This window comes from Triticum urartu, chromosome 3 (assembly GCF_003073215.2).
Source record: "Triticum urartu cultivar G1812 chromosome 3, Tu2.1, whole genome shotgun sequence".
NCBI classification, from domain to species: domain Eukaryota; kingdom Viridiplantae; phylum Streptophyta; class Magnoliopsida; order Poales; family Poaceae; genus Triticum; species Triticum urartu.
In genome coordinates this window covers 512,938,999-512,965,121 of record NC_053024.1, presented here as the reverse complement: position 1 = coordinate 512,965,121, position 26,123 = coordinate 512,938,999, and the positions used below count along the sequence as shown (strand labels likewise).

The 26,123-nt window shown below is 46.0% G+C and overlaps 1 protein-coding gene across 1 annotated transcript; it reads left to right on the top strand.

The window, feature by feature from the left end:
* The first annotated feature begins 19,664 nt into the window (after nt 1–19,664).
* On the top strand, nt 19,665–25,729 carry LOC125544701 (probable galacturonosyltransferase 15). The gene is made up of 6 exons (XM_048708445.1): nt 19,665–20,136; nt 20,240–20,304; nt 23,493–23,663; nt 23,990–24,562; nt 24,665–24,976; nt 25,104–25,729. Exons 1-6 carry the CDS (start codon nt 19,950–19,952, stop codon nt 25,380–25,382), a joined length of 1,587 nt encoding a protein of 528 aa, XP_048564402.1. The 5' UTR covers nt 19,665–19,949; the 3' UTR covers nt 25,383–25,729.
* Nucleotides 25,730–26,123: the final 394 nt, after the last annotated feature.

Genomic DNA, 26,123 nt, shown 5'->3' with positions numbered 1-26,123 from the left:
AAAGGTAGACAAACTTGAGTTGCAACAAATAAAAAATCGTCATAAGTACTACAGGAGTTGTTATGCTAGCATGGACAGACTTCTAAAGCACACAGGGTTTGGTTGGGATGACGATGATAAAATGATCAAAGCTTCAGAAGAAAGTTGGGCGGATCTCATATCGGTAAGTTGAAACACATTAATTTTTAAATATTGCTATATCATACAGTTGAAAAATGGACTTACAATAAACTAACAAACTGCAGAAGGACAAGAATATTCAAGAATACCGAGACAAAGTGTGGCCTAGTTGGATAGACCTTCAGGACATTTGTGCTAGCTCTACCGCATCAGGAGTTGGTGCTATATCTAGCAAAGGGAAAGGTGGAACCAGCAAAGAACAAATTAAAATTGATCTGAATGAGATAGTAGAAGTTGAATCTGATGGAACAAATGATTCCCCTGTTGCTTGTCCTAAGAAGCCTAACACCACTAAGGTCGAGAAAAAGAAGAAGGGCAATGCAAGTGGGTCGCAAAACACTTCAAAAGGGCAAAAGCGAACAGCTGATGATGCTATTAATGCAATTGATCGCCTGGCAGATGCATCACTGATCATTGCTGAATCAAAGAAAAATGCAGCACAGCAAACAGAAGCTTACTCAGTGAAAGCATGTATGCAGATATTAAATAGCATGCCTAATGTTGAACCAAACAAAAAATTGAAAGCTGCACAAGCATTTGAACATGTTGATAAAAGGGCTATTTTCATTGAGATGGATGAAGAGACTCGGTCTCTCTGGGTTGAAAATGCGTAGTTTTTTACCTGTTGTAGCGTACTGTTTAGTTTTCTGAATAGGTTGTATTTGCAATTTCCATAAATTCCTTCTGTAAGTTTGTGTTCAAACAATCAATATGCAAATTTATATATTTATTTGGTTCGTGCTACTAGTTATATATGGTCTCATATATAAATCCCTCTTCAGAACTTGGATTTATATTTGTGTGTGTGTGTGTGTTCTACAAATACATAAGCTTAAGATATAAGTGAGAAGTTGATGGCATACCTTTCCTTTTGGTTCATTGGTTTAAACAGCAATGATGCAATGTTGCTCTTTGCGTCAGTACATATCTCCATGTTTTATCATCAACCTAGCGAGTAAAATTTGTCACCGAAATCATTCAATGTTCTCCTATCACTCATTCAATGATTCTTGTCCTACCATTTAACAGAAAATTTATCAGCTCTAGAACAATAACATTGTAGAAATTCCGACAGTTAACCGAAGTTGCTACATGAAATTTTGCAGGGAAACCATGGAAGATATGGCAGATGGAGACTATTCTGATTCTGAGCAAATGATTATTAATGACCTTTCTGCAATGTCACTTTTGCAACATGTGCTGTTCGGAAGGCTATTCAAAACACCACGTAATACCTCTAAATTAACTGGTGCGCAAAAGACTAGAGAGTGGTTGGAAGGACATCCAGTTAGATTTTATGAACAACTTCGTGTTGATAAGCACACCTTCTACTTATTGCGAGATGCATTGTGCGAGAGGAATTTACTTACGGATACAAAACGGATGGACGTCAATGAACAACTAGTCATATTTCTACATATAATTGGTCACAATGTTAGGAACCGTGTTATCCAGGATAGATTTCAACATTCAGGAGAAACAATAAGTCGGCATTTCAAGAGAGTATTAAAAGCCATTAATGGCTTACGTGATGTTTACATAACAGATCCGTCCAATGAAGTTCCCAACGAAATATTGGGCGACTCAAGGTTTTACCCATACTTCAAGGTATATATTCTATCTCAAGAACATGTTCCTTTTGGATATTACTTGCAGCAAAGTTCAAATCTCCAATTCTAATTCTGAATTTTTCTCAACAGAACTGTATGGGAGCAATTGATGGGACACATATTAATGCAAAAATCAAGCTTGATAAACAAACTCCTTACAGAAATAGGCATGGTTATCCCTCTCAAAATGTAATGGCAGTAGTGTCATTTGACATGACATTTTCATATGTGGCTGCTGGATGGGAAGGTTCCGCATCGGATCAAGCCGTATTAAGGTGGGCTGTTAATGATGGTGGGTTTGTTGTCCCAAAAGGTAAAAATAAAAAATACATGAATTTACATGCAAGTAAAGTTTGTCTCATTGTATCAAACATGTAATGATATAATAGGAAATTTGAGAGTGATATCAAACTTTACATGCAGGTAAGTTTTATCTCGTGGACTCGGGCTATGCAAATACTCCAAGATTTATTGCCCCCTATCGTGGAGATCGCTATCACATTGGTTCTTTTCGTGGAACTAAACGTCGATATAGTAGTGAGAAAGATTTGTTCAATCATCGTCACGCACAACTACGGAATGTTGTAGAACGTACTTTTGGCGTTCTAAAAGCTCGATTTCCAATATTAACAAGGAATGGAGGAATCCCTTATCCTTACAAAAAACAGGTCCAAATTGTTATGGCTTGTTGCATCATCCATAACTTCATAAGGAAGGTTGATAGGAATGATGAGTTGTTTGAGCTTTATGAACAAGAGGGAACACAAGGAGATGTTGACACCGGTGACCAAGAAGTTCGAGGGCAAGCAAACTTACAAGAAGATGATCGAGTTGCCGGTGAAAGAGTACGTGCAAGCATCGCTCGACAGTTGTGGAGTAATCTCCAACAGCATGCCACTCAGGAAGAAGAAGATGAAGATGATTAATTAAGCACTAAAATAGTTGTTATCATTTTTATTTATAGGTACATTGGATAACTATCGACAGATTTTTCATTCATTTGTAGGTTCACAAGCTTTACATTCAATGTTTCAATGCTAAAATCATTTTCTTGTCCATTCACACATCATACAGCAAGTTCGGTATGGACCTTGAGAATATAAAATTACTGATCTAGAGAGAAGCTCACCTCACATTATCTGAATGAAGAGTCTGTCACCATAGTCCCAGATCCAGCATGCCACGAAGAGGGCAGCTCATACTCATCCACTGGAAGTAGTTCGGACTGCGTCGAGCACGCTCTGGACTCCCTGGATGCCTCGGTAGTGAAGGGTCTAGAAGATGGGGCGGATTTTGTCCTCCGCCACCAACCACAGTCGCGAGTCGTCCACCGCGACAGTGTGCCCTTCTTCCCCGCCGGTAGGCCTCCACCGCGAAGAACAGATGGGACGCCCCACGTCTGCACTGCACGCCGCGGAACCATACGGCATCGCCGTGGTGGCGTCGGTCGCCGGAGCCGGGGCCGTTGACGGTGTGAGGAGAGTGGAACGGGAAGCGGCAGCCGCGCAACCGTACGGCTTTGTCGCCATGGCGGCGGTCACCGGAGCCGTTGATGGCGTGGGGAGCTTGGGCTAGGTCGAGCTCCTCGAGGAACAGAGACGGTAAGCTGCGCGGCGATTTGGGGAAGAAGCGGAGGCGACTTGAGTTCAGAGAGACACAGGGGAAAGTAAGCGGCGTCTACAGAGTACTAACTAATCCAAACACGCTTTTACCAAAACTTGTTTTAACGTTTTCTCACCCAAACGAGTTATTCCAGAAACTCCTGGTAACGAAAATTCTCCCTTAAAACAGGTTTTCCTAAAAACACTCCTAAAACTTGTTTTCCTAAATCTCAGGTTTTATTATTGGTATCCAAACAACCACTAAGAGTGGATTTAGTATGTTTTGCAAACCGGCGCAGAACCCCTCCACTACTAGTTCCAATATGGGCTGGCCCACGTAGTTTTTTTTCCACCGGTTCAGATTGATTTTCTGGGCATTTTTATTTTGTTTTGTCATACACGGTTTTTGCTATATCTTTGCTATTCTTTTTATTTTCCTTTTTCTGTTTCATTTTGTTTTTACTTTTCTGTTTTCTGTTTTTCCTTTCATTTTTACCTTTTTTATTTTTTTTCCAACTCATGAACTGTTAACAAATTTTTGAAATTTTCTAACTTAATGAATATTTTCTCAAATTTCATGAACTTTTATCAGATTTTGCAAACTTTTGTTAGTGAATTTTTCAAAATTGATAAACTTTTTAAAAAATTGTGATTTTTAAATAGATGGTATTTTTTAAAATTGTGAACATTTTTTAAAATTGATGAATTTAAAAAATGATGGATTTTTACCAAATTTGTGATCTATTTTTCAAGTTCGATGAAATATTACAAATTTGTGAACTTTTTTTTAACAATCAATGAACATTTTGATACTTGTGAACTTTCTAATAAATATCGATGATTTTTTTTCAAATTTTGTGAAGTTCACGGTAAACAAAGTTAAAATGTCAATGAACGACCGAACTACCGGTATCCTTTGAGCGGAACCGGTCGAGCGAGCAATCCTGTTGTCGAGTGATCGAGCCAGTGAGTAGTACAAAGTTAGTATAAAGTTGGGTACTAAAGTTAGTATAAAGTTGGGTCATCTATTTTGGAACGGAGGGAGTTTTTTTTTTTGAATAAAATGATCGGTTGCTACTTTGCTCCCTGCTCGCTTGGCCAGTCCTGTTCATTGTCTTTTTCTGCTTGTCTTTTGCTTGTTGGTTTCATGTTTTAGGAAAAATCCATTGGCTTTCTTTTTAAAAGTTTCCAAATTTGGTAAAAAAAAGCTTCATATGTTAGGAAAAAAGTTTGTGAAGTAGTACAAAGTTTGTGAACTTAAGCAAAGTTCATGAATTCGAAAAGGTTTGCGGATTTGAAAAAGGTTCATGTATTTTGAAAAATGTTCATCAATTTGAAGAAAAGTTCATAAATATGAAAAAAGATCATTGATTTTGAAGATTAGTTCACAAATTTGAATAAAACTTTCATTTTTTGTTTAAAGTTCATCAATTTAGAAAAACAATTCACAGAAAAGAAAAAACATCATTGATTTTGAAAAAAAAATCAAGAATTTAAACAGAAGTTCACATATTTTGGAAATAATTCATTGATTTTGAAGAAAAAGTTCACGAGTTTGAAAAAAAATTATCATTATTTTAAAAAGTTCATGAATTTGAAGAAAATTCACGGATTTTCAAGAAAAGCTCCCAGATTTGAAAAATGATCATTGACTTTGAAAAGAATGGTTCGCCAATTTGAAAAATGTACACAAATTTTGAAAAAAAATCACTAAACAAAATTTAAAAAAACTGAAAAAAGTACTCAGATATGAAAATTTTCATTACAAATTGAAAAACGTTCACTAGAAAGTTAGCAACGTTTGAAAACAAATACGCAGATTTGAAAAAAGTTCACGCATTAAAAAAGGGTGAAAAGAAAATACGAAAAATAATATTAAGAAACCAAAGAAAAACAGGCCAAAAGAAATCAAAAGAAAAAGAAAAACCAGAGTCCTCTTTTTACTGTTGCAAGTTGACATACAACGAAGAGCGAAAAAACAGTGGTTAGCCATGGAAGTTTTTTTTTGAGGATTATCCATGGGTGTTGATCTTTATCAGGTGATTATCACGGTTAATTTTGAACGTGAGGTCCTGATATCGAATCCCACATGCGCCCGATTTTTGAAGTTCAAATAAACGGAAAAAATGTAAATGGGCCAAGCCTGGGCTGGAGGGATTTGGAAAAAACTAAGAGGGTCGCCCCTTCTGCTTGCGCCAAAGATCTTGTCATTTCCGAAGGAACTGAGGCTACGTCCTCGCAAAGTAAATAATGATTATTGTAGTGGTTACCGTAGAATAGGTTCCTAATCAAAATAAATACATTTGTCTCAGGCGCTATTAGCATGCTAAGAAAATATTTATTTTATAGGCCAGCTGAGCTATCTAAATCCTAAAGTAAAGGTGAGAGATCACTTCTTTGGTGTTAAGGTGGTAGTTGTGAATAACCATCGACTACCTGGAAAAGGCAGAAGAATAGGACCTATTCTAGGCGATACAATGCATTACAGACATATGATCATTAGCCTTCAATTGGAGTTGTTGAATATCAACAACTTCTTACACATAATCCAATTTTTTATAGCGCTTGTGCAATCGATCGGATCATATAGATATCCCCTCAACACAACGTAGTCCTCTTACATGGGCCCGTCCCTGCGAGCAAATCCGCCGGTGTACACATTTTTTCTTATCTTATTTCACTTCATTATATTTTTTTCTCGAGCTATTTATTATTTTTTTTGTTAATTTTAAAGAAGATCATGGATTTTAGAGAAATTTCATAAATTTAAAGAATATTCATGAAGTTAATAAATGTCCGGAATTGGAAAAATATAAAAAAATTAAAATGGTCTTGCAAAAACAAATCATGAATTTCAAAAGGTGTTCATCAATTTTAAATTTTACAGGAATTTGGATAAGTTCAAGAATTTTAAAAAACATGATTTAAAAAATGTTTGCAATTTGAAAGAAAAATCACGAATTAAAAAATATTCATGAATTAAAAAATAGAAAATTTTTGTTCCAAATTTGACAGGAAAGGGGGGGCAGGGCAACGTCATTGTGAGTCGCGCTCCAGTGGCTGGCTGGCGGCGGGCACCATTGTTGCGATGCCAACGGCCACCACAGTTGCAAGGGTGACGGGTGTTTCCGATGACGACGGCAATGCTGCAAGGCAGCCATGGGCACTGCAGCTCTAGATCATGCTTGAGGTCCAAGTTACCAAGGGCGCGATGACGTGGGCCAATGCTGCTTCGATGGTGACGGCGACGACGACCAGGGTTACAGAGGCCAGAGAGATCAGAAACTACTACAAGGAGAGGGTGGACATATTGCAACAATGACGCCTATTTTTTCCAACGACAATGACATTGGCATGGCGATGACTTCAAGACGAGGATGAATATGTTCGGTGGTAACATGGCTCGTGTTGGAAAGATCTGGCTGCAAACCTCTGAATGCAACGTGGGTCATGTTGTGAATCTCTAAGTGCAACATGACTCGTGTTACAAAGCACTCATCTTGAGAATCTACGAACGCAGCATGAATCTTGTTTGCAAATCTCCCAACGTAACATGACTCATATTGCAAACATAGGATTGAATGACTATCGTGAGTAGATCCAATGGCTTGTCACCCGGTCAATCTTTACAAAAGACAAGTCAATTAACATGTAGCATGTTCCATTAAGTAAAGGACGACTTGATCACAAACACTTCACGCACTTTTTGTAAGAAAGGCGGAAAAGCAAAAGATAACGAACCCACGAAATCACTGTTTTTGATTGTGTTGGTTTGATGAAAACTACTTGATTACCCTCCCATACTCCATTATGGGTGAGCCACTCTTCGGCACATCTTCACAAATTCATTGTCACCACAATGGACGGCAAGCATCAAGTGATTTCAACGTGATGCTCCACTTGAACTTGGGTACCGCAACCTTGATGAGGACCATCACTTGATGTCATCCTTCATGGGTTGTATGAGATCTTCCTCTTGACGCAAGGCCATGGAAACATACCTAACCCCACATAGAACTTTCACGTAGACCATGGGTTAGTACACAAAGCGTAATGGACAATGCTTATCATACCATGGGATCACTTGATCCCTCTCAGTACATCTTGTATGCTTTGTATGTTGATAAACTTGATTCACTCTTTGACTTAGTCTTGATCAACCTTGTATCACATCTTCTCTATGATCAATATTTGGATAATTCCTTGAATGGTATCTTGGTCAACACATAAACTCCTTGAAATCAACACATGGACTTCAGGATATGCCTATGGACAAATCCTTCAAATATAACTCAAGGCAACCATTAGTCCATAGAGATTGTCATCAATTACCAAAACCAAACATGAGGCACTGCATGTTCTTCAGATGGTTCGTGGTACGTAGCAACTACGGATTGATTGGATTTAATTAGGCGGTTATGGTTGTGGCTACACTGGGCAAAGTTACCGTTCTATGGTGATCGAGAAAGTTCGGGAAGATTACTATTGAGCATTGTAATAGAGAGTCTAATGTCGTTCATGAGCTAGTTGGGTGGGGTGTGTGTAAACACTCCTTCTGTGTGGGTGGATGCACCTTCGGTTTTTCTTGCGAATTTTTTAACAGACAATGTAAGTATTATTTAAGTTTTAACTAGTATAAGCATAGCGTGCGTATCATTTTGTAAACAGAGGGAAAAGGCTATAAAGAACCTTCCACCGATGTTGCAACTACATATTACATGCTACACCTTCACAGCTTGTCCATTTCACACTCACACGCTTACAAAATGACTACTCACGGCTGCTCCACCTACTCAACCTACCAAACAACTCCTCTACACTGCCTCCTATGAGCCCTGGATTCCACCATGTTCATCCTTCCTGTTCCACGCGGCACATGACTGCGGCAATCTTCGGGGTAGCATCATCAAAGACCACCGCATTGCGATTCTTCCACATCTCCCAAAGGCCAAGCGGGATAATTGTTCGAGTGGTCCTGATGCTTAGACCCTACTTCACTCTACCGAGGCACCAGTCGGATAATACAGCTGTCGCACTAGGTGCCCACGCCGGTATGTCAAGTGCAACGCAAATGTGTAGCCATACCTAAGTAGTATGTGGTTTAGAGTTTCATATTCCTGATTGCAGAACGGACATGAGTTGTTGGAAATATGCGCAAATTACTACGAGATTTAATCCGAATAAACAGAAGATAAATCATGACCACAGCAGTAGAGATTAAACTAATCATGTGAACTAGCATAGCAGATGAACATATCACATCTAGGGCACATACTAGAAGCATGAATTCTAACATGATCTCGAACAGGAAGGATAGAATCACATACGGTGCAGCGGGTGCAGCACCGCCGGTGTTGACTTTGTCGCCCATGTCGTTGAGGACGAGGTTGCCGAGGTCGGGGAAGAAGTCGTTGTTCGCGAAGTCGTCGCTGCCAGCAGTCGCGCGAGTGCGCTCCCCAAAAACCTGATCGCCCCTCTCCCGTACAGGATCACGAGAGGCGGGGTTCCGGAGGCCTGCTGTCCCTTCTCGCGGTGCACGCTGGAAGGAGGGATGGAGAAGACTTGCTTGGTGGCGCAATGATCTGGAACGGTGGTGAGAAACCATACGAAGCGGCGGCGGCTAGGGTAGACGTCTGCCTGACTATATAGTGCGGGCCGGGTATGTCGTGGGAGTAAACCCCACGTCCGAGTCGTCATGATCCAAAAGAATCGAAAACGGTTCAGTAATTAACGCGTCCGTTAATTATTAATTAATGACTCATTAATTTTCCCATGCAGCAAAAATATAGACAACGTGCATAGCTCTGTCCTCGGCTCGGCTCAATCCCGCAACCCGCGGTGCGTCGTGACGAGGCGTGGCGTGGCGAGGCGAGCGAGGAGGAAGCCACTTGGAACACATTAAGATAAGTATCAACCTGCCATGCAGATCAGGAGAGTATTGCATCTTCACGGAGTGGGATAATTAATATAGGGACACTCTCCTCCCAGCTGACCAACAGCTTGTCTCCCACTTCTACTTCACGGGATCTCCGATCACATAGAGTGGTTTACCACTATGGACAACTCATGCGGTGGGTCTCAAACCCATCTCCATCGATGCATTATCTATCACATTACGTGATAGACCCTTTGTGAAGGGATCTGCCAAGTTTTTCGACGTTTGGATATAATCCAACGTAATAACTCCGGAGTTCCTCAATTTTCTGACAGATTTTAGTCTCCTCTTCACATGCCTTGAGGACTTCATATTGTCCTTAGAACTGTTTATCTTGACAATCACAGTTTGATTATCACAGTTCATCAGGATAGGGGGTATTGGTTTTTCAACCATAGGTAAGTCCATCAAGAGTTCACGAAGCCACTCTGCTTCAACAGTGGCAGTGTCTAATGCTGTGAGTTCTGCTTCCATAGTTGACCTTGTTAAGATGGTCTGCTTGCAAGACTTCCAGGAAATAGCGCCACCACCAAGTGTAAAAACATAACCACTTGTGACCTTAATCTCATCAGCATCAGATATCCAGTTTGAGTCACTATAACCCTCCAGTACCCTTGGATACCCGGTGTAGTGAATCCCATAGCTCGCGGTGCCTTTCAAATAGCGCATAACTCTCTCAAGCGCATGCCAATGATCATCTCCTAGTTTTGACACAAAGCGACTCAGTTTGCTCACAGCAAAAGAGATGTCAGGCCTCGTGGCACTCGCCAAATACATAAGCGAGCCAATAATCTGAGAATACCTCAGTTGATCTCTAGCAATCCGTCGATTCTTTCGAAGCAACACACTAGCATCATATGGAGTTGGAGAAGGCATGCAGTCGCTATACCCAAAACGACTCAAGACCTTTTCCACATAATGAGACTGAAGCAGTGTGATCCCACCATTCTCATCTCTCAACAGCTTGATGTTTAAGATAACATCAGCTACTCCTAGATCCTTCATCTCAAAACAGCGAGATAAGAAATCCTTAACCTCCTTGATTAAATCAAGTTTGGTTCCAAAGATCAATATGTCGTCGACATACAGACAAAGAATAACTCCTTCGCCCCCACCATAGCGATAGTACACGCACTTGTCACCATCGTTTACTACAAAGCCGGCAGCAGTTAATGTTCTTTCGAACTTCTCATGCCACTCCTTAGGAGCTTGTTTAAGGCCATATAAAGACTTTAATAACTTGCACACCTTTCCTTCTTGACCAGGTACTACAAAACCATCTGGCTGATCCATGTAAATTTCCTCCTTCAACTCTCCATTGAGGAAAACCGTCTTAACGTCCATTTGATGAACGAGAAGACCATGTGAGGCAGCCAGTAATAGTAGCACCCGAATTGTGGTCGGTCTAGCCATGGGTGAGTAAGTATCAAAGAAGTCTTCACCTTCTTTCTGGGTATAACCCTTGGCCACAAGCCGTGCCTTGTACTTTTCAATCGTACCATCAGGTCTAAGCTTCTTCTTGAACACCCACTTACATCCTACAGGTTTGCACCCATAAGGACGGTCAGTGATCTCCCAGATACCGTTAGCTAAGATGGAATCCATCTCGCTATGTACAGCTTCCTTCCAGTAGTCAACATCAGGAGATGCATAGGCTTCTGAAATAGTCCTGGGTGTGTCATCCACGAGGTACACAATGAAATCATCACCAAAAGACTTTGCAGTCCTTTGTCTCTTACTCCTCATAGGAGTTCCATTGTTACCCTCAACAGGATTCTCAACGTGTTCCATCGCAATGGTGGGTTCAGGAATTACAGTGAATTCCTCACTAGATGGAGTAGGTATCTCCTGATTTGATGAACTCGACATATCCTTCATAGGAAATATGTCCTCAAAGAAAGTTGCATCATTTGATTCCATAATCGTACCAACATGCATGTCGGATACTTCAGATTTTATTATCAAAAATCTATAGCCGATGTTATGAAAAGCATAGCCCAGAAGAACACAATCCACGGTTTTTGGTCCAAGCTTGCGCTTCTTGGGAATTGGTATATTGACTTTCACCAAACAACCCCAAGTACGTAGGTAAGAGAGTTTCAACCTTTTCCTTTCCCATTCCTCAAATGGAGTCATGGTCTTATGCTTTGTGGGAACTCGGTTTAGGACATGACACGCAGTCATTAGCGCCTCCCCCCACCATTCCTTGGATAGACCCGAAGTGTCTAACATGGTGTTAACCATATCAGTTAGAGTTCGGTTCTTTCTTTCGGCTACCCCATTTGACTGGGGTGAGTAGGGAGGCGTCCTTTCATGGATTATACCATGTTCCGCACAAAACAGATCAAATTCATTGGAAAAATACTCTCCACCACGATCGGACCTAAGCCGTTTAATTTTTCGATCAAGTTGGTTCTCTGGCTCAGCTTTATAGTTTTTAAAGAAAGTCAAAGCCTCGTCTTTTGATTTCAGAAGATACACATAACAATATCTAGTGGAGTCATCAATCAACGTCATGAAGTATCTCTTTCCACCTTTTGTCAACACGCCATTCATCTCACAAAGATCAGAATGTATAAGCTCTAGTGGCGCCAAGTCTCTTGCCTCTGTAGTCTTATCGGATTTGCGAGGTTGCTTAGCTTGCACACATACTTGGCACTTGGAGCCTTTGACAGTAGAGATTTTCGGAATTAAATTCATATTGGCTAACCGCGTCATGCAACCAAAGTTAATATGATAGAGTCGTGAATGCCAAATACCAGACTCATTATTATGGCAAACATTATTAATAACTTTAGTGCAAATATCTGACAAAGATAGGCGGAACAAGCCTCCGCACTCATAGCCTTTTTCAACAAATTGTCCACACTCAGAAATTACAACTTTATTGGATTTGAAAACCAACTTAAAACCATCTCGACATAAACGGGAACCGCTAACGAGATTTTTATTGATGGACGGCACATGATGAACGTTCTTCAGACGCACAGTCTTCCCCGAAGTAAACTTCAGATCGACCATACCAACACCTCGAACGATGGCATGTGACCCGTTCCCCATCAGCACGGGTGAAGTCCCTGTTGCCTGGTAAGAAGAAAACATGGAGGCGTCAGCACAAACATGTACATTGGCACCGGTGTCAATTAACCAATCAGGGGATTGAAATACTGAAAAGATGGTAGGAAAAATACCGTACCCTGATTCCTTCATATCAGTATCACCGATGACAACATTAGCGGACTTGCCGCTCTTCTCATGTTCGCGCTCCTCAAAGCGGTTAGGACACTTCGGAGCCCAGTGATTAGGATCACCGCAGACATGGCAAAGTCCCTTCCCCTTTTTATGAGAATTCTTCTTGAAGTTGGTAGAATGTGATGGCTTGTTCTTTGTATCAAACTTGCCTTTTCCCTGAGTTTTGTTCTTATTGTTTTTGAACTTGTTGGGCTGGGAGTTCTTCTTCTGTACCATGTGGGCACTAGAACCTCCCTCAGCAACTCGAGCACGTGTGTCCTTTGCTCTCGCCTTCTCTTCAACATTAAGAGTACCAATGAGATCCGCAACGGAAAACTCCTGTCTCTTGTGTTTCAGGGAAGTAGCAAAATTGTTCCACGAAGGTGGAAGCTTGGCAATGATGCCTCCGGCAACAAATTTGTCTGGCAACACACACTTGAAGTACTCAAGTTCTTTTGCGAGCGACTGTATCTCATGAGCCTGCTGTACAACAGGGCGCTCATCAGTCATCTTGTAGTCATAGAATTGCTCCATGACGTACAACTCGCTGCCGGCGTCCGAGACACCAAACTTGGCCTCGAGCGCAGCCCACATGTCCTTGCCGTTGTCAAACGACATATACGAATCCACAATGGAGTCATCAAGAACACTCAGAAGAGTGCCTTTAAAGAGGGTATCGATCTTCTCAAAAACTTCCAGCTGTGCTGGATTAAGATCGCCCCCAGGCTTGTCCTTGGTGGCATCATAGCAGCCCATGGTCTGAAACCAGTAGACTGCTCTCGTGCGCCACCTCTTATATTGCGCCCCCTTAAAGGCAGGCGGCTTCAGATGCGCAGCAAAACCATTCGGAGTAAATTGCCTATAATCAGGTTTTTGGATTGTTGGAAATATGAGCAAATTACTACGAGATTTAATCCAAATAAACAGAAGATAAATCATGACCACAGCAGCAGAGATTAAACTAATCATGCGAACTAGCATAGAGATGAACATATCACATCTAGGGCACATACTAGAAGCATGAATTCTACCACGATCTCGAACAGGAAGGATAGAATCGCATACGGTGCAGCGGGTGCAGCATCGCCGGCGTTGACGTTGTCACCCATGTCGTCGAGGACGAGGTTGCCGAGGTCGGGGAAGAAGTCGTCGTTCGCGAAGTCGTCGCTGCCAGCAGTCGCGCGAGTGCGCTCCCCAAAAACCTGATCGCCCCTCTCCCGTACAGGATCACGAGAGGCGGGGTTCCGGAGGCCTGCTGTCCCTTCTCGCGGTGCACGCTGGAAGGAGGGATGGAGAAGACTTGCTTGGCGGCGCAATGATCTGAAACGGTGGTGAGAAACCATACGAAGCGGCGGCGGCTAGGGTAGACGTCTGCCTGACTATATAGTGCGGGCCGGGTAGGTCGTGGGAGTAAACCCCACGTCCGAGTCGTCATGATACAAAAGAATCGGAAACGGTTCAGTAATTAACGCGTCCGTTAATTATTAATTAATGACTCATTAATTTTCCCATGCAGCAAAAATATAGACAACGTGCATAGCTCTGTCCTCGGCTCGGCTCAATCCTGCAACCCGTCGTGACGTGGCGTGGCGAGGCGAGCGAGGAGAAGGAGCGCGCGTGTAGGTCTCCTCTTCTCATGCTTATACAAGTGGTAGAAGAGCTCACCTTATAAAGAGGTGCAACTCTCTCTCAACTTCCAGGGTAGGACTAAACTTTAGCCTCACTCATTCCACTCACATGTGTGCATAAATAGGTCAAAAGAATTTTAAAATTTTAATTGAGCTTTGAGACAAAGAACTACTAGCAAAATTCCAACATGAGTCCTGGAACGGTAGTCCTCTCCGGACTAGTCTGTCAGACGTCCAACACATGTTGCCAAGGACAAGCCATGAGAAAAAGCAGCACGGCAATGGAGCCCTTGATTTCCACGAGAAGTCTGCGGTAGGGATGATCACACGGCCAGCAAATCTAGCAGCGTACCCGATCTGACTGAAAAGTCACCACCTAGCTCCCACGGCCATCTAACCGAGTATTTTAGTTTTAATAGTTTCAGACCACCGTACGTGCATGTAAATGTACATCAGCATGGTGTATTTTTTTTCAGAGAGCATGCTGTATTCGTGGACGAGACATGATTGCCGTCGCGCTCAGCAGTGCAATGCAACGGCCAACCGATTGAGACGAGTAGTCCCCCATTTGCCAATAGCTTCGAGGCGTTGTAGTTGAGACGCGGTACTGGCAATTCAATTAGCCGGTACGAAAGCTCCCGGCCAGCAACCGTATCTATGTATTCAATTGCCAGCAGCTTTGGTTCCAACTTGTATGAGTATTAATGCATTGCATGCATGCGTGCCTTCTGGTCTCGTCGTTCTCTCCGTAGGGTCAGAATGTACAACATCGGTATTCCTTGTCCGCGATGGATGTATTAGTTTGCATTTACCTTTGGCAAAAAGCCTGAGTGTGGATTTTGTGCTTTGGGACTTGGGAGGAAGACATGTTCCGTGTATTTTAGAAATTAGAGAAGCTTCAACAGAAATCCAATAAAATATGGGATGCTTGAGTTTGTTAGGGCATTTTTAACCAATCCCCTATAAAATAAAGGAGTATCCGGCCGAGTAAACCATAAGTTTTGGTTGGTTCTAGCCGACCCCCTAGACTTAGCGGAGTAAAACATAAATTTGCATAAATTCAATCTAGTCTCAACCAAAATTTGCATAAATTCAAATATAAGTTCAACATAGTTTTGATAACCGAACATTAAACAAAATTCAAACATACTACTAAACTTAAACTACACTAGACTACTCATCGACCATAGTGGAGGTTGAGCCAATCCTTCCTCGATAGGCCACCGCCGATGAGACATGGGTCCAGGCTGGTGCCGTCATCGTCGCGGTCGGGGAAGATGCTTCGCCACTCCTCAACATAGAACTCCTCTTCCTCGCCGCCCTCCTCGTCGCCTTGCACCTCATTGTCGGAGATGACGATGACCTCCCCACCATTGTCGGCGAAGACCGCCCGCTCCGCCTCCACAAGCTCAGGTGCTGGTGCTGGAGGTCCTCTACGTATGCCTCGTAGACTGCCTCCGCCTCGAGGCACTCCCGAGCCATCGCCGTGCTCACCACCCCCGACGCCGGCGGGTCGAGGTGGACCGGCGTCGTCGCAAATAGAAAGTTGACCCGCGTGATGGAGTCGTGGAACCAGACTTGCCACCGGTCATACTCCATCTTCGCAAGCTTCGCCGTGTGGAACGACCCAAGTCACTTTCTCTTGCGGGTCTGCTGGTCGGTGACCTCCGCCACCCATATCCCCCACGACCGCTGCCGGACACCGAGGTATGTCCTCTGCGGTGGCCGCGATGGAGGGAGCTCCGGGAAGTCGGCGAACCAGGCAGGGGCGGGCGGATCGGGCGAGCGGCGGCGGCTCGAAGATGTGCCGCTTGAGGACGACCCGTGGGCATGGCGGCACGGTTCCACGCTGGAGATCGGCAAGGAGGGGGGGGGGTCTTCGGCCACCGCGTCCGGCCATTGGAAGAAGAGGGGGCGGCAGGGACCGGCGGGGGACGCGTCGGCGGTAGGGCGAGAGGGAGGAGAGGAGGCAGATGAGGGGAAGAGAAGAGATATTTTTTTACTCGGCCGTCGAGCAGCGGAGTAAATATAGAAAGATTCGCCGCGGCTGAGTATAATTTTTACTCCGCTAACACCGATTGGGAATCGGCTAGATGCCGGTTAGAGGAGTAAAATCGGAATTTTACTCATCTAATCGATTGTTGGGGATCGGTTAAAAATGCCATTATCTTTGCATATCTCACAAATGAATTGTACTTCATGAAACTTGAAACCTGGAAGCAAATTTGATTCATCAAAATGTGTTATTTTTCTTTAGACTTTTGGGATCACAGCAGAATTATTTTCTCAAACGGGAATATATGCACCCGAGCACACTTGATGGTTTTGGGGTATATCTACAGTCTATGGCTGGGTACACTGCAGAGGTCGTCCCCGCAGAAGAGAAGAAAAAGATTGTCCTGATTAAACTTTGGAGTGCTTGTATTTCGCAAAAAGTAAATAAACTGATGTATTAGTAGCAACAGTGTAAACATTGGCATCTACTGATCTTGCCACGTCAGCTGGTGATCCATATCCTTTTGACGTCCTCAGCTCGTCGCACTATCTCAGTGATATTCGGCGGGGTTCGATGATTGCTCAGGGATTTGCATAGTTGCATCATTACATGGCAGTGGCACTCTGGCAGCATGCATATTGTCCCCGCTACGTACAAGCCCAGTTCAATCTTCGGGAGTAGAAGTAAAATTCCAACCATCCAAGGTCGGCAGTAGGGGAATTTCCAACGGCGATCCTCAAACCCCCCGTAGATGTCTGCATCGTGCTATTCAGATCACGGAAGTTACCTAACGTGTCGGTGATACAGTCCGGACATACTTTCTTTTGCAAACAGGAGACGAACGCGAGGGAGCTTCGCGGGCGTCCGAATTGCCCTTAAGCCTGCTTCCAACCTCACTGGCCCACCCAAACCCCTCACATGTCCCTTCCGCGTTTTTCTTCCGATGCACGCGCCGCCTACCGCGGCGCATTCATGCAGTCCCAGAGCATGGAGCGGCCGGCATTGATGCCGCGCGATGTGACCGGAGGGTGACGCTGACCGATTCGACCTCTCGGCAGCCGCCCCATCAATGCGGACGTAGCTGATGAAGCGATTTCCCGTCAGATCCCTCGGTAGGGTTCATGATGAGACCGAAAGTATCGGAGCGGAGTCTGCAAACACAGTTTACCTAGGTTCGAGCCTCCGAAGAGTAATACTTTATGCCATGCTTTCTTTTCATATTCATGATGAGAGGATACCTCGTGCAGAGGATTACAATGGTGCATGATATGTCTACCGAGAGTTTTTTCTAGATTGGATCCCTATAAGGGCCCTAGACCTCCCTTTATATAGACAAGAGAGGGCCGCCATCTTCCTTGGGATACATGCTAGTCTGCCCTCTCCTTAGGGTTCCGCGATATTCTCTGGGCCTGGTGGGCCCTAGTCGAAGTAGAGGCTGGGCTCCTTTATGTTAGGCACCCTTGGTCTAGGGCCCCGTCAGTAGCCCCCGAGCGTGACAGGGCTCGTGATCATCCGGGCTCAGAGATCTCCGCCGGGCTCTTCTCCTTATGCCTCCGGCCACCTGAACTCCCCATTGGGAGGTCCTGTCCTTCCTCGTGTTGACTACGTCGCCGCATTGTTTTCGGACAAGGCCGGTCAAATCCTAGTGGGCCAATCCATGAATCGCCAAACTCCATCTTGGATGTGGTTCTTATGCCAGCCCTTTATTAAAGGGAGTGATGGAGCAATGTATGTTCTATGAAGGAATACTCGATGGATTTCGATACCAGCATCTCAACCCTAAACACTGAAAATTTTGATTCTAACATGTTGAAAACTCTACCATTGTAGAATTTATGAGGTACTATGATCTGAACACCAACAAACCATTTTGTTATCCATTTTCCTAAACCCACCTAACATTGTTTGTGACATGAAGCATTTTGTGTGACACTACAAATCGTCCAAGAAAATGGACGTGTCTAGTGACGCCAAAAGCGTCGCAGAATTACAGGCCAGAACACCACCGAAGTTGGCTAGGGTGTTGCCCGTGAGGAAACACCTCTTGACGATGGATCAACATAAAAAATGATTTTAGACAAAGTCTCCTGTTTTGTCGTTAGGATTTTTGTCACTAAATAGATGGAATTTTATAGTGATGTTTGCGGACTGACGCGCTGCTTTCGTCGCTCTCATGCGGGAGCCATCTCACCTCGTCGATGACAACTGAGAAATCTTCATGCACGTGCTCCTAAGGATCAACAAACAGGAGTCGCAACCCTTACATCGATATGAAGAATTTGACATTGAACCTCGACGTCGCTTGCGCACGACAAGAAACCCTAACCTCGTCGTCCTGATGAGCCGGTAGAAAATTACGATGGAATCAAGTCCAATCTGTTGCGGCGGGTGGACTTGGGAGGACCGAATCCTCGAAGACAAACTCAAAGATGAAGGGCTGCCATCTGTTCGAGCACCGCCTCCACAAGTGGACTAAAATCCTATCTTATCTACATGTTGGAGCCGATGCATGCACTAGGATTCCCCTCTTTGTCACTGGCGGCCCAAGCCACGGGCCTAGGGGAGATGAATCCACATGCTCACCAGTAAAAAGTGAGGAGATGAAGGTTTCACCCTAAGCTGCCTTACGATGCTTCTACTTCTATCCCCTTTCCATCTAGCTTAGTTGGACCTCAATTGCATCAACACGCTTGACCGAATCCGTATTCGCACGATAAACCAGATCATTCGCCAGGACGGGCCAGGCTTCGAGCCGGGCTTGCAATAGCTAGACCTTCAAACTCGAAGCCTGTCATGAAGTTCGAATCACTCCTTTTACAAGCCCGACGCTCAGCTCGAACGACACTTTCCGGTATCTCCACGTGCAGGCCTAGCCCAAAACCCGAAAATCCTCCTGAAACCATGAACAAGATAAACCTGGAAAATGAGGATTGCGAAGCCCGACCCGGCCCAGGTTTTTGGGCCGGGCTGTCCATAACAGGCCTATCGCACGAGTTTAGGCTTCCGGTGAAAATCTCGTGATATGCAACACTGCCACACTGGCATGATCATAATCTACGTGGTAGGAAATTTTATTTTTACTTTGTGCCCGTGTACCCTCGACCCGTACCCCCAACGGGGCAGAACTGCCATTTTTTACCGCGCAGGATGACAGATCAGCAAAGAGATTCCACAAGAGTGAGAAGCCAGTCACATGGAGATACCATTCGCGCGCATAGTACGTGTGCTGAACCAGTAACCAGACAAAGCACATAATGCGAGAGGTAAATCTAACGAGCGGCATGCGACCTGCGAGCGCGACGCGGCATGCAGCACCACCGGATAAGCCACACCGGCGCCCCGATGCCTGCCCTGCCCCCACGGGCCAGCCACAGGCGCCACAGCCAGTCTACAAGCCTCCGGGCCGGGGCCCCGCGCGTCACCCTCAGCCACTGTCGGTGCCCTCCCCTCGCATTTCAGGTCGCTCTCTTCCCCCGTCCGGCAGATCCCATCGCCCCTCCCGCGCTGCTCTACCGTTTCCATACACACACATCGGACGGAGCCGCTCGGTTCGCCACCTCCCCCGGTCTCAAGTCTCACTGCCTCGTCTCACTCTCTCACTGATGCCTATAACTCCCCGCGCCACGCACCTCTCCCGCCCCCTCCCCGCGTTCCCACACCGCCACGCGCATACGGACTCCTCGAGCTGGAGCGTGGGCTCGTGTAGCCTCGTTCGTTCATGAGCGGCGGCGAGTCGGCGGCCTCGCGCGAGGAAAAGGACTCTGAGCAATGAGGCTGTACATCACGGCGGCGGCCGGCGACGACGACGTGACGAAGCCGAAGGCGCCGCAGCTGCAGGCGGCGCGGCGAGGCTACCGTTCCGTTGTGGTCACGGGGCTCCTGGCCGGCGTGCTCCTCTTCCGCGCCGCGCTCCTCGCCATCGAGACCGGCGCCTCCCTCTGCCCTTCCGCCACCGGTAACGAAGCTCGTTCGCAGCCCATTTTTCCTCTTCCTCGTCGGTGATTTGTGGCGTGTCCACCGGTTAATTGCTCCCCCATTCTCGTGTGCGAGCGCCTCAGGTTGCTCGGACTGGAGGGCGGGGCTCGGGCGCTGGCTCTACGGCGGCGGCGGCGACGCGACGGAGGTGAGTCCGGCCGACCTGGCCTCTACTACCAGTGTACTAGTGTGTTAGGCCCGTGTCCGATCGTGCGCGTCAAAATGTGTTTGGACTTTGGCAGGCCGCGTAATAAGTTAGGCGTCGGGCTTTCTACTTGTACGTGAGCTTTGACATCTTTTTTACCCGCGGCTGCGTGGCGGAAATGGGTGGTGGATGGGCACGGAGATTCTCACGCGCTTCTGCTCCCTGTCAGTAAAGCGTCGTTCACGGGAATGGGAATGTTTAGGGGCCAGGTCGGCACGGCAACACGTCGCTGCACTCGACCGTGGCCTCCACCACGTGGCTGACGGGTGGGGCCCTGAGCCCATCGCCCGGTCTGATCCGGGCACTGTACTTTGTAGTCTGCCAGAGCTCCATGGTTGACGCCCTGGTTGAGCTACTAGTCGTATTCAATGCGCATGTTCTCCGGTGCCCTGCGGTTTTATACATCCGAAAATAAATCTCTACTACTTACTAGAAGAACTCCGTGCGTTGCAACGGGGCCACATTAACTTTAAGAGTTCAATATTAATCATGTTAATAATATATTTAATATTCTCATATATATCAAGTGACACTGGCGACCTTTTTTATCAATTTAGCAACGGGCTCAGTTGCAACGGGCTCTTTATACATATCAGACAACTCGCTACTACTTAAACTACAACTATGGCTACCAATATTTTTTTGTCAATTTAGCTCAGCAATAGTGCCTGGCTTAATAGACTGCTTTGCATTCATCCCCTCAGAAGACAGAGAGAACCAACTCAACATGTCAGAAGATTAACAGAAATTTTATTTGTATGGCATGAACATATAGCAGGAGCACCAACACATAGATCAGCAGAGAGCAGAGCACAACATGCACACGCTTGGGCCATCTATATCATACACACACAGCAACGCACACACGCATCACGCTGGCATACACATACAGAAAAGTAGGCACACACGCATCACGCTGGCATACACATACAGAAAAGTAGGCACACACGCATCATGCGCATTGGCCGGTGCGACGCACGCAGAGCAAGTACGTACGCACGGAGAGCAAGCTAGCAAGCACGCACGCGTCCAACCCCGCCGCTGCATGCGCTGGCAGAAGGTGAGGCAGCAAGGGAGACTGCACATTGAAGCTGTCCATGCAAGGCTGGAGGTGCTGGGCCGGCGACAGCGGTGTCGGGACGGCACTTGATTCGTTCCCGGTGGCGTGGAGCTTGGGGCGGCAACGCGACGATAGCTAGTGCTCGGGGATGGGGGTTTGGGGCGGGGGCAGTCGACCCGATGGCTGGCGAAGTTAACGGGCTCGGGCGGCTGGAAATTCGGCGGGTGGCGGCGGCACAGCGCGAGGATGGGACAGACGGAAAACCTAGCGGGCGTTCAACTACCAATACCCACGCCTTTTTTAGGGGAATTGCTTGTGAAAATAACGTGCGATGACGACTTAGCGAGCGGATCCCCTTAAAAAAGACATAGCGAGCAGATTCCCTTAAAACTGATAGGAATGGATACGATTGATGACGTTGATAAATAGTGGTGAATGTTGGCCTAATTTACTATCATCATGCATGGAAACGAATCATCAAGAAAAAGAATACTTCCTATTACTACACTCATAGAAAGCTTCCTAATCTCTGCTACCAAACAGTTTCTGCCCAAACAAGGAAGGAAAGTTATGGACGTAATTCGGAAGGAAACAAACATTATGAAGATTAATTAATTTAGATTTGATCTTTAGAGATTGATTGTGATTGATTCTTTTACATAAAGACATTACTAAATAATTTGCGTCAGTATGAAAACGAATCATCAAGAAAAAGAATACTTCCTATTACTACACTCATAGGAAGCTTCCTAATCTCTGCTATCAAATAGTTTCTGCCCAAATAAGAAAGGAAAGTTATGGACGTGATTCGGAAGGAAACAAACGTTATGAAGATTAATTAATTTAGATTTGATCTTTAGAGATTGATTGTGATTGATTCTTTTACATAAAGACATTACTAAATAATTTGCGTCAGTATGGAAAGTTCTGATCCGTTCAGTTTTTTTCGTTGTGTGAGAGGGTGAAGTGAAAATAAACCGATGAAGTGAGGGAGGCGACGAAAAAAATCTACGACGGTTAACCTATGAAAAAAACCCGGACGAAAGTGGTGGGACGAAAAAAAATCTGAAAGCGAGACTACGAACTGCTCCATTAGGAGTAGAGAAAAAGAATGTAAGGTTCCCATTTTACCTTTATTCGCACCACTCTTCGTCCAACCTTCCTTATATGATAATAAATCAACTTAATTACTTACCTTTTGAACCAGTTTCACTTTAATTTACTTACCAAACTTCAGATCAAAATCTAAGGTAATTCATGAGCAGAATTTGATGATCATTTATTTACACAATCGCGTTATTATAGACAGGTAAATCACAAGCCGACGTACTAGAAGATTTATACTCCGTTGCAACGCACGGGCATTGTTCTAGTAAATAAATAAAATTAAATAGGCCGTTTAGCCGGTGTGTGAGTGTGATCAGTCCATCTCATCAAAGTCCGACCGAAGTCGCCTAAGAAAAGCAAAGTCCGACCGAGGTCAAGCACTTTTGCTCATCTAAAAAGGCGCTGCGCGGGGTTCGCGGCTTGTGTTCTTCAAAGGTGGAGCTGGTACGTGAAACGGTCGTGGATTGACAACTTTTTCTGGTCAATTTGTACCAGAAAAACTGCCTACTTTGACGACCCAGGAGGACGAAACTCCGCATAGTGGTAGATTCGTACGTACGTGCCTGCATTATTCCGGCCTGGCGGGTCCCCGACCAGTTGGTGGGCTGGGTTTATTCTGCTGCGAGCCGCCATGGATACATACAAAACCCTTGTGACTTTCTTCTTGTGAATGAGGCGACTCGCTCGCTCGGATTCTCCACTGGTGGCCTGCAATCCAGCGTGGAAGTGCTCATCGGACAAGACCTTTAATCCTTTGTGTTTGGAACTATACGTGCGTTCGCTCTTTTCCAAGCAGTTGCGGCCTTGCGGTTGTGGAGTTGTGGTCCTTTAGCCATCCATGATCCATGCATGCATGCTCATAGATCTTTGTTTTCACGCGCAGAACACACATGATGTTTCTTACTAGTAGTACTTTTTACTGATAAATAAAATGACTGTCAATTTTGATGAATGGAATGATCAGGAATTTATGAGAGAGTGGAAGAGAAGCCACAGGGTGGCTACCCTGCTGGACCCCGTGGTGGTGGAAGCGGCACCGGATTCCTTGGACGGTCTCATGGCGGAGATGGACACCATTCTGGCCTCCTATGATCGGCTTGACATGGAAGACGTGGTCGTGAAGATAATGGCCATGGTACGTACGTCGAATCTACAAGCACTTTGACACTTTCTCCCGAAAATCCTTGCTCAACTTTTAGCGGGTTTTCGGTAGCATGCCTGCAGCTGCATGTTACTGCCACCTTAGCTGAATTCAGCAACCAAAGTGCTTTCCCCGCGGAAAGGCCTCATCATATGGTCCCTGTGTTGTCCCCTGCTCGTGCCTTCTCTAGCCTAGAGATATGATCTGCTGCTTTCATCTGCATGGTCATGCATGGACGCTCCTCGATTTGTCAAACATGCAAACCTGTAATCATTCATTCGTTCTGAATTTCTGGTGTGTGTGTGTGTGATTTGAACCAGCTGCTAAAGATGGACCGGAAGCTCAAGTCGTCAAGAATCCAGACTCTGTTCAACCGGCACCTGGCCTCGCTCGGCATCCCCAAGAGCATGCACTGCCTGGCGCTGCGGCTGGCCGAGGAGTTCGCGGTGAACTCCGCGGCCCGCTCCCCAGTGCCGTTGCCGCAGTACGCCCCTCGCCTAACAGATGCCTCTCGCGTCCACGTCTGCCTCGTCACCGACAACGTTCTTGCGGCCGCCGTGGCCGTGGCGTCCGCCGTCCGGAGCTCGGCCGGCCCGTCGAGGCTCGTGTTCCACGTCGTCACCGACAAGAAGAGCTACGTCCCGATGCACTCGTGGTTCGCGCTGCACCCGGTTGCTCCGGCGGTCGTCGAGGTCAAGGGCCTCCACCAGTTCGACTGGCGCGACGGCGATGCCATCGTCTCTGTCATGAGGACCATCGACGAGGTCCAGAAGAGCTCGCTGGATTATCACCAGCTGTGCGATGGATCGGTGGAGAGGGAGTACAGGAGGCTTGAGGCCACCAAGCCGAGCACGTTTTCGATCCTCAACTATCTCAAAATCCATCTCCCAGAGGTAAACCAAAAGAACAGGAACACAGTACATCTGTATTACTATCGTCGATGGATGAAATGGTGAGTAACAATTGGCACCTTGTGTGTTAACCATCGTGTGCAGTTCTTCCCGGAGCTCCCGAGGGTGATACTGCTCGACGACGACGTCGTGGTGCGCAAGGATCTGGCCGGGCTGTGGGAGCAGGACCTGGACGGGAACATCATGGGCGCGGTCGGCGCGCACCGGCCCGGCGCGGACGGTGGCATCTGCATCGAGAGGACTCTCAGCGAGCACCTCAACTTCACTGACCCTGCAGTGTCGTCGCTAGGCCTCGACGGTTCGCACTGCGCGTGGTCCTGGGGCGCCACCATCGTCGACCTCGACGCTTGGCGAGGAGCGAACGTTACCGAGACGTATCAGCTATGGCTGCAAAAGGCAAGCCCTCCTTACCCTGTACTCTCACCATTTTCGTACCACGATCGAGCAAGCAACTCTTAGCAGTACCGACAAGACAAGTGAGAAGTGACAAGGTTCATTAACTTCTTGTGTCGGGTGCGTGCAGAACCGCGAATCAGGGTTCAGGCTGTGGAAGATGGGGTCGCTGCCGCCGGCCCTGATAGCGTTGGACGGTCGGGTGCAGGCGATCGAGCCGCTGTGGCACCTGCCGGACCTCGGCCGGCGCATGCCCGACGCCGAGCTGCTGCAGCTCTCCGCCGTCCTGCATTTCAGCGGGCCGCGGAAGCCGTGGCTGGAGGTGGCGTTCCCGGAGCTGCGGGAGCTGTGGCTCGGGCACTTGAATAACTCGGACAGCTTCCTACGAGGCTGTGGCGTAGTGGAATGACGGTGACGGAACAGGAAGAAGATTCAAGCTGGAAAAGGGGATAAAAGTACAGTGATCCGGTGCAAGAACCGGGTGCGGCGCTGGGTTTGTGAGGAGAGGGAAGTAGGTGCTGCCTTCAGCCTTTCCTCGACCTGGCTCTGCCATATTTGCTCGTTTAATGCCACTGAGTAGAAACTACTCACGGCGTATATATATAACTGGGATATTTATTTGTTATTAGTTACAAAACGGAAGCTGGAAATTGCAGAAGTTGTAGCCACGAGATAATTTTTCTTTGGCTCCAATGATGAAGTCACTGTATGGAACTATGGTTCATTTAATTAACAAGATGAACTCACTGCCAAAAAGAGAAACTTTTCTTGGCTCGCTGCAAACGAAAAAAAGGTTCATTTTATTGCAATGAGGCTCAATTTTAGACCCATTGCTCCCGTTAACGTGGTTTTCAAACTGGTAGTTAAAGTTTTCGCCTTAAGAGCATCCGCTGCCGCAACCTGCAAATGTGACCCCTAAAATGTTATACGGACCTGCCCGCGGATAGTGAACGGACGGGCCTCAAATTTTACCATTTGCAACCGCAAAGCATATTTTCAAAACAGCTAATACATGCAAACACATGCACATCGATCATTTTGGATGTTGCGGACGTTGGGCCGGCGGGATTGTCAAAAAACACCGAATAGTAAATTGCTCATACTAAGATTTTTCACATCCATATTGGGCCGGCGGGTTTCAGATGTTTTT